This window comes from Aplysia californica, unplaced genomic scaffold (genome assembly GCF_000002075.1).
Source record: "Aplysia californica isolate F4 #8 unplaced genomic scaffold, AplCal3.0 scaffold00053, whole genome shotgun sequence".
Taxonomy (NCBI): Eukaryota; Metazoa; Mollusca; class Gastropoda; order Aplysiida; family Aplysiidae; genus Aplysia; species Aplysia californica.
The window spans coordinates 1644179-1653768 of NW_004797323.1; the positions used below are offsets into that span (position 1 = coordinate 1644179).

The following is a 9590-nucleotide window of genomic DNA, read 5'->3' on the forward strand; positions in this document are numbered from 1 at the left end:
TTCGTCTTTAAACCTACTCCTCATGTCACTACATTTTCAGTTGTGTTGTAGGGTATATCTTAGCTTATCCCCTTGACTCAATGATTGCATATTATTCAGTGCCATGTCAATTCTCAGTTGTGTGAAAGAATGGGAGATTGTTATTCATGAAAAAGGCTCGTGCCCCGAAACAAATGCATTGACATGTGTGTCATTTATAGAACCCAGAGGTTCTTATAGACTATAGGTATGCGATAAAAAAATTTTGTATTTACTGTACTGCTCATGCATACCCATGCCTTCTACAATGCAATTCCATTGTAGAAAAGTAATGGATCCCCTAGCTGTGTGTGTCCAATATCTGTAGTTCCTTTTGATACGGGAATGCCACAATTTTTGTTTTTGTATAGAAGGAAGCTTTTTCATCTATTCTCCCCTGGCTTTCTCCTTGCTTCTTCTTTAGGGATGAATAAAGAGATAAAGGGTTAAGAGGTCATACAGCAATTTTGCTCATCGCCATAGAAACGTCTTCATCTTCTAGTTGCATTCTCATGGAATCACTGTGGACACATCACAAGCTGATGATGGGATCTGCATCTCTTCATCTCTCATCTCTCCTTCGAACACATGAGGTCATGCTGGGAAATCTGATGCTGGAGTCTCCTCAGTTTGGCAGACTAACAACAAGGAGACATGTGAGAACGCCACGACAGTGCCACCACGTCACTGAGCTTCTCACTCAAGGTTGCTGAGCCACTCTGATGATACCACTCCTTACGGCCGCACAACTGGCATGATACCTCCATCACATACACTTTCAAGCTGCCTGGTTGGTGCATCCATCATGCCTATCTGGCTATCCTGACAAGGGATCAACTACAGTATTTTCACGACTCAGACAAATATTGTCATCACGACTCGGACAGCAATGGTAAATATGATGCTTTGATAGTTGCAAGTATTTCTTCAATGTCTATGTTCAACGCTGTAAAGGAAGCAATAAACAACGAAAATGGACCAGCAAACATTAATGGATTACAGCTCTGCATCAGACTCATTGGCTTCTGGATCGATGAGGAAAAGAAGAAAGGATGTTGCAGTCAACACTGTTCTGGTGGAATGTGATAGGGATTCAGCCTTTCCCATTTCTTAAGTTGTGTCCAATGGGAAGTTTTTGGAGGTGAAATTGAAATGGAAAAGAGTGAGAAAAAAAGAGGACCTCGATGTTCCAGAATGTGCTTCTAAGTGTTCTACTGTTCCGTGTTGTGATGTTTTCTCTTTATAATAATTTTTTTGGGGTCCAAATTGTAATAACAGAATCAGGCTTGTTTTAGATGAAATTCTGTCTGTTTCTTTTTTAGGTCTTTTTCTTGTGCTTCCATGAATACATTAATTCAAAGTGCATTATTATATGTTGTTTTAGCAAAGCCACGGTGAAATGCAAGACTCCTGTGACTTCATTACTTGTGTACAAGTCTTTCAAGCGACTGGAAATTAATGATGTGCACGTCAAACTGACTGTCGATGATTCAGGTTGGTCTTTATATGTTGTGCTGATAAATGTTCTATTAGTCTGTCTCTACTTTTTTGGTTGCAGGGTCTGTCTTGTTCTCTAATGGAGTTGGTGGTTGAAGGGCACTACTGATAGATCCTGCTTCTTTTTCCCCCCTCTCTTACCTTTTTAAAAAGTCTGTGTTTCCCTTTCCCTGCAATAAATTATGATTGTTATTGTGTTATGTTTAAAAAAAAAAAGAATCTTCGCTTTTGTCTGTCCATCCTCCCCATCCTTGGGTTTTTTGCAGACATGATAAATCTTTCACAGAAACTGACCGTAATTGTGGTCTGCTCTCTCTTTGGTACTGTAGTTATTTTTTGGGTGCAAGTTTTCTATCTTTCACTTTTGTTTTGTATTTTTTGCCCCTTTGAGGGTTTTATACAACATTTTAAACTTTTTTGTACCTCGGTCATTAAAAAAAATGTATGTGAAACTATCAGACTGCATGCAAATCTGTTTGCCATCTTTTAAGGATAGGAGATCATCTCGTTTAATTTGGTTTGACTTCAGTGAAAGCAATCCAGTTGCCTCCCCTGTTCTTTGGGCCTCCTCCGGAAAAGAAAGACACTGGTCCGCCTGATTCCATTGAGAGTCTGAACCAGAGCTCATTGCCTCGGCGCCGTCCTCTGATGACCCCGTTAAACAGACGAGTGCAACAGATCAAGAAAAGAGCCCTCCTTGCGAGGAAGAAACCGACTAGGGGTCAGCTGATGCGTGGTCAACGTGGCCCACCATTGATGGAAGAACCTGTCGAGGAGATGGGTCGGCCAGGAGGTCGTAGGTCACTTCTGAACAGAGGCCCCGAGTCGAGGTTGTTGCCAGACATGATGAAGAACAGAGGACCAGGTAGGACACTCCGCTATTTAGTGGTTTAGAATGTCTTCATTTGGTCTTACCTTGTTGGAAAAAAAAGGTTCCAAATGGTGCTATCAGTGTCAGTGACCTGATTATGTTTTAGTTGAGTGGGATGCTGGACTTCAAGGCAGCCTAACCACACATTGCTTTTGTTGTTGGTAGAAAACTTGTTTGGTGCCAGCAGAGTATAAAAAAAGAAAAGAAAAATGTCAGTAAAATGGTGTATTCTTTTACAAGAGATACAAATCCAGTGTAGCACACTTTCGGCCTAATTTTTGTTTCTTTTAACACTGCATGCTAATGATAAAACAAGATAGTGTCAAAGTGATGCTGAAGAATCATCTTCTCCCTTCTACCTTTTTCTATGTGTAAGGAGTCTGAAACTTACTTTCAGTACTTACACGTGTTCCCAATTTTATTTACTTTCGCTTCTGGGTGTGAACTTGAAAGCTTTCATTGGTGCATGAAACTGGACTTAGTAGTTTGTAACTGCTGTTTTTACTCTTGCCAACAATTCACTGGACAAACTATATTACTGATGTTGCAAACGAGCTCTATTGAAAAGTCCCAGTTTGTCATGACATTGTTAAAAACAAAGTGATTTCTTTATGATGTTCCATCCAAACTTTCATTTTAACCCGTTGTATTTTCACACTGTGTTTTGTTTGGTACCTCTACTTGTAATCTACATACTTAAAGTTCCTCTGGCAGGAAACAGAGACTACCCTGGAGGCCCTGGCAGACGCCGACTGAACGAACGCCAGGGAGACAGAAGGAACAGAGACAGAGACTCGATGGAGCGACGAGGGAGGCGAGGCAACAGGGAGGAAAGCCAGGTGAGAGATGCTTTATGGCTTACAGCTTTTGTGCTAATGTTGTCTTTAATTTTAGTCCACATTTTCTTTCCCTATGCAACTTTTTCTTTTCCCTTAAGGGAATATGCTGCTGATATTTCTACCTTGAAATGGGGACCTTTCATACTTGGCTTAGCATTGAAATTACACATTTGGTGGTTTAGAGATTCAGAAAAAAGATTGAAAACTCTCATTTTTTACAGTCCTTAGCCAACAGATGCAAATAATGGTCTCAAAATGACGAAAATTCATCAACTGAGAAGTTTATTGCTCAATTAATTGTACACCAATTTTCTTCAAATTTTGTGAGGATATAAAACTAACTAAGATATTAATTCATTTGACATCGATTTTCAAGTAAAGCAATTTCAAAGATTTTACGACTTTTACACTTTAGTGTACCCACAGTAATGACAATTTAAAGGGTCATTTTTCTTAAAAAGTACTGTACAAATCAAAATTTCCTGTTGCATGAATGTGCACAACATCATAATAGACTTGTGTACAAAGTTTCATCCAATTTGGTTCACAAATAATTGAGTATTGCGAATTTCTGTGGAAAAAATTTGCTAAATGAGAAAATCACAGAAAATGACCAAAAAGTCTTATTCACTAACAATTTCTCGATATTTTGTTCCCTCGCTCGATTCCGGAAACGCAAAAAGCGGAAAATGAGCTAAACAGCGGTACAAAACATCTAAGGGAAGGATGCAATGTGTTGTTTGAATTATGACGTTACTTAGTTCAGTTTATGGGTTGTTTTTCATTAAAACACGAGAGGAAAGTCTTTTACCTACGTATTTCAAGGGCAGTTTATGTCAGGAAGAGAACTAGTATAACTGATCATATGACGACGTGTAGAAATGGTTGAACTATCGAAATCCATCAAAATTTAATATTCAATGAAAATTCAATTTTTGACCCGATTTCCCACCTACATATCCCCTTAATATTCTACTGTTTTGGGGTATCATGTTTCTCCTGTCGGTTTCATTAAAAAAAAAAGATTTTAAGAAATTCTCAAGGCTACTCACTATCTGTTGGTCTGTACTGTCTTGTCTTAAATCGGTATATTAACATTTTTGTTTAGTGTTGATATTTATGTCAGAATGGTATTCTGTATGAGTCAGAAATTAGCTTTGTGGGAACAAGAAATCTTTGTTATGTGATGTGAAGTAGACAGACCGCTTTGAAGCATAGTGTGAGTAAAGGCGGCACAAATTGTTCATCAATATGCATAATTTTGTATACCTAGTGTTGATAAGACAGCTTTTTTTACTCACAGATGGCCGTTTATTTTAAAAGGGATGACGCTCTTTTACCATCGCTAGGATGAGGTTTAGTTTTGATGTGACTAGAGCATATATGGACTGCTCAGTGTAAGGTTCCGCTATACACCATTTTGAAACGTGACTTATGACGGAGTCTTACACAGCAGTCAATATAATATACTTACTGCTCCTTTGGTAATTACTTCATGTTAATGTAATTGGAATATATTTTTCCTGTCTCCAGGTGACAAAAGAGATGCTTCAGTTGCAGAACCAGCTCAATCAAGCCATTAAGAACCAGATTGCGATGCTCAACACAGCTCAAGGGGGCAGTGGTAGCGGTGGTGGTGCTCCCATGCGGGGAGGATTAGGGGGAGCTGAGCCCTACCCCATGCCTGGGTCCTCCCACCGGGCCTCGCTGCTAGGCCATGGACCACGACACTTTGGGGAGCCTGGTGGCATGGGACCAGGGCCACGTGCGATGGATCAGGTAGGTCGTGAATTGTGTTCAGTGTGCTTGGATGTTGACCTGATCTTGGTTGGGGGGGGGGGGGGGGTAGCCTTCTGTTCATTGTTCTGTTCATTCGCTGTTTGGGGGAGGGAGGGAGATGTCTTCTTTTTATGAGTAAGAGGTTTGGGGGGGGGGGGGATGTTTTCTGCTCGTTTGAAAGAGGAAGGTTGTTTTTTTTCTGATCATGGAAGGTGGGGGAGGGGAGGGGTTGTCTTCTGGTCATGAAAGTTGGTGGGACCTGTGGTTCTCCTGTTCTTTGGGAGGGGTTATCCTGAGTGTAGGGATGAGGTGGTGGGAATTGTCTTCTGACTCATTGGACTTGTGGAGGGGAAGGTGTCTTCTGTTCCTCAGGGTTTCGCGATTGTTGTCTCTACTTAGATTGCGTCAGAGGGAATGACCCGGGTTCTGAGTGTACTTTACTAAAAATATTTTTTGTTGTAATGGTATCCCGGTTGACGTGATTTAGATTAATTTCAATAAGGGCTGTTGGGGTAGCATCTGGCTAAAAGATGAAGACACTCCTTTAGATGTCTTCTTTATTGTTATCGATCCAGCAACAGCTGGGCTCTCGCCCTTCTGTCCAATGCCATGTAGTGATAAGTGCAGGTTTGATGTATGCGTCACAGCCCATGTTTATCCTGATAGAAAGGTGCATGATGCTCTGATCCTTAATTGATGTATATTGTGTAAGTAGGTGTGAAATATTTGAAGAGTACAGAGGGTAAAAGTGGCATCAGTCATAATTTAATTTTTTTTTTGCCCTCTTGTCTCTTTTGATCAGTTATCTGACTTGTTCCAGTTTGTCCATCAACAGCATTTTTATCAGTCACAGCTGTAGTCTTGTGGAAGTGACATATAGTCAAAGCTGTCCAAAGTGGCCACCAGTTGTTGAGGAGAAATGTGGTTGTCTTAGACACAATGTCGTTTGAATGTAAAAAAAAGCAAGGGAAGAAATGGGACATTGCCATTTGTACAGGTGATTGTTTTACAAAGTTAGCCCTTAGTCGACGTTTGACTGTATTTAAAACAGTTATGAATAGAAATGGTGGCAGAAGTCCAAAAGGAGACCTGAAAGAAAGGGAGCAGTCCTCAATATTTCTAATGTGACATATTATTTTTTCCTTGATGTTTTCCTTTGCTTCTCTAACTTGAACTGTCTCTCTCCCAGCATCACCCAGAATTCGGTGGCAGCTCTTGGCCGTCGGATAGAGGGAGGGTGGACCGGGGGGACCGAGCAGATCGGGAGAGACCTGACCGGGCTGGGGATCGGGACCGGATGGCACGAGGTGACCGAATGGACCGCGCTAATCGGCCAGAGAGAGGTGTAGAGCGAGGGGATCGGATGGAGAGACCCAGCCGCCTGGAGGCCAGGCCGGAGAGACTTGAGCGTGGTAGCCGAGACCGTGGGGAGAGAGAGCGGGCTAGTGCCGGGGGTGACATAGGCCGACAGCCTCAACGAGGGCAGAGACAGACACCAGCATTTGGAGGAGGCGGTGGCGGTGGTGGTGGCGGTGGGAGTGACTCTGGCCGTGTGAAGGCAGATCGGGCCCATGCTGGGGCTGGGGCTATTTCCAGCTCTCATGGGGCAGACCCCAGCCGAGGAAACAGCAGGTCTGGACGAGGCACAGAGTTCTCCGCTTCAGGAAGGTATGTATTACTCAGGTCATTGAATAGATACCTGCAGAATTAGAATATCTGAAATGACCAAAACTATTTGCATGCCACTAAGTGGTTTGGAAACTAAGACTCACAAGAATTTTAGGATGTATATCCAATTATTGATAAACATTCATAGAGAGGCATCACCTTGAATCTACCACATATTAGAAAAGTTTGCCATTTAAAAGGAAGTATGTCAAAAAAACCCACATGTCATCCACATGAATCACAACAGCAGGCGAATAAAGATTCAAAGCAGCCTTTCTCAGTAAAGGAATTTCAATTGAAGAACACCAGAAAGATCTGAGATCGGCCGATGATGTGATACTTTGCACGAAAAGTGAATAATAAATGTGTCACGGCGCGGTGGAATCACGCTCTCGTCAATTTTTGGGCATGTAGAGATATTGATATCATCTTAAAGTTTGTTTACTTGTCTTGCTTTAGATGGAAAAGCATCCATTTATCTTGAATACAAGTGGAGATATTTGGAATGAAGGAGGTGGATGTCACCTGGTTTCAGAGGTAAAATTTGGTGAGAAATGGCTGCCAAAGATAATTTATTTCCTTAGCTTGAAAGTCCGTAGAAAGTGAAAATTTACTTTTTTTTTTGGTGCCTTTATTCAACTTTTTTCAGTAAATCCACACGGAAATGTGTTCTTTAATGGGCTTAAAAGTTGTTGAGCCGAAAAACAAAAATTCGATAAATTCACAAACCAGCGTAAAAATGCCGGTTTCTTCACTTTGATTATTTTGGCGAGCACCTGATTTCACCACGTTGCCTCACAAATGGAAATTAATCTTGATATCACAAATAAGGAGAGCAAAAAGTAGACCTGAAATCCACAAAGATAAAACCAAAACACCTGACGCACTACACCAGCAAAGGTACTTCGGCCAAACTATGAGCAGGGAGCAGAAAACAAAACCTCAGGTGCGCAGAAGGATGGGCCTACATGCGACTTTGAGTTGCTTTGGAAGAGATACAGATTTACAGTTCAAATTTTTTTGTTTTTCAGCAAAGATTGCGTCTCTCTCAAGGACTCATCCCAGTCACTGCCTACCAATATTAAAAGACCATGTTATCGACACATGCTTGACATTATTATGAGCCGGATCTTACTAAACACTCAACTACTGGAGCCCCTACAATTGCTTTGGCTTTGAAACTACACTGAACAGCTAACATTTAGATTTTTAAAAAGGTGGAATGGGAAAGGAAAGGCTCAATTCTTGAGTATTTTATTATGATAATGATCAGAACCTATGGTTTTATAAATTCTTTAGCTCAATAGGCCTATATAGTGAAAATGCAGCTGCGTCATGTTCTTGGGAATATTGAATTTTACATTTGTTCAAATTTTGAAGGTTGAGGAAAGGGTGCTATCTTCTAAAAAGTGTTACGGGTGTTGAAGCCACCAGTATTACAGAAGTCTCCGCCTAAGATCCCACCGCTTATGGTCCCGGTTCGGCTAAGATCCCGCTGTTTTGGAAAAACAGAATTTTTACTATATAAAAGTCGCCCCTAAGATCCCGCACTGAAGGAGCTACATTCGGCTAAGATCCTGCTTTTCAGGTCATAATTTAGGTTTTTTTTTAAAAGGAGAAACCGGGATGCGCTCAGCTGATCAACCAAGTAGCGAAAATGTGGGATCAATGTACGGTCCTTTGCGTCATGGATCATACACTCTCTTGAATGCGTTGTAAATGTCGATAAGTATAAGAGGTTACAATGTTTGCACCAGACGGGATCGCACCAAGGTGTGAACTCGTCAATGCCTCGCTTTCCTCGGTCACCTGAGCCATCCACCTGATCTTACATCACACACTAGGTGGGTAGGGCCTACAAGCAAGCATCAGTCTGCATTCCATCAAACTGTGATCTTGTGGACCTTTCATTTCCCCAACTATCGCTCTTGTCTTTCAGTTTTGCGCTCGAACTTCCAAGACAGACTAGTGCCCATACTCATGGGCTGTATGATCGCCTTTGCGTAATGTGGTTATCTGTTGGCAGTGAACCTGCCTTTCATCTTTTTTAAAATGTAGTCGGTATGGTCACAACACAATAATTTCTGATGCATCATGACCTGGGAGGAGAACTCCATCTGAGATGGAAAACATAAATCAGAGATGCCAACCAGTACGATTTTACGTATTTTAGTACGATTTTTGGCAGAAAATACGCGAATACGACTTTTCATGAAAAAATACGCATCCTGGAATGTGAAAAATACCAGATTCAGCTTGGTCGAGTAAACCTAATTATCTCAAGTCCCATCTTTTGTCAAAATAGTGTCAGTATCGCGGAACTGGAATATTTGAAAACCAAGTCCGATAAGGTCAGGAAGTTCATTTTTGCCGGTCGCAATTGTGATATTATATTCGTTCAGCTTTTCACCGTCCGAGAGTATGTTTCACTTTCACACGAAGAGGCGGCTATGGCGGCAGGCGGAAGTGTATGTGGCACCGAGGCTCAATAGGGAAAATCAAGTTCAAGATCTACTTCCGCTTTCGTTACCAGCGAGAAGTTTGCCAGCGGTAGTCTGATAACGGAATATTTGTGATAATGCAGGTCATGCAGAGTAAACGCTGTGTTGCCGCGCAAATAAAATTTATTCAACATTCAGACTTGTCTCTGTGCTGCGCTTGTGGGGAAAAAAGAAAAGAAAATACAAGCGTCGTCCGATTTTTAGATTGTCTGGCTCGCCATCGTGACCGATCAGTGACCCTTCGCGCATTCGCTTCTTAAATAAATGCGGCATCGTGTGAGCGAAGACCGTCTTTGGTGGGAGTAACGGCCTTGCGAAGTATAGGACTACGGAATAAGGGAGGGGATTATTGATTTTTAAAAAAAGGTACTCGGGGGGAGGGGGGGGGGGGGTGATGGCAACACCAGAGGACAAAAA

General features: G+C 41.7%; 1 protein-coding gene across 3 annotated transcripts in view; it reads left to right on the top strand.

Moving 5' to 3' along the window:
• LOC101855470 overlaps positions 1–9590 on the top strand; it is a 34026-nt gene that overhangs the window by 18406 nt on the left and 6030 nt on the right. For 2 of the 3 annotated variants that reach the window (XM_005092811.3, XM_005092812.3), the window contains exons 7-11: positions 1403–1512; positions 2045–2380; positions 3089–3225; positions 4759–5004; positions 6194–6672. In XM_005092811.3, coding sequence (XP_005092868.1) covers positions 1403–1512; positions 2045–2380; positions 3089–3225; positions 4759–5004; positions 6194–6672 — 1308 coding nt within the window. The remainder of the gene's footprint in view (positions 1–1402; positions 1513–2044; positions 2381–3088; positions 3226–4758; positions 5005–6193; positions 6673–9590) is intronic. The other variant, XM_005092813.3, reaches the window with a different exon arrangement.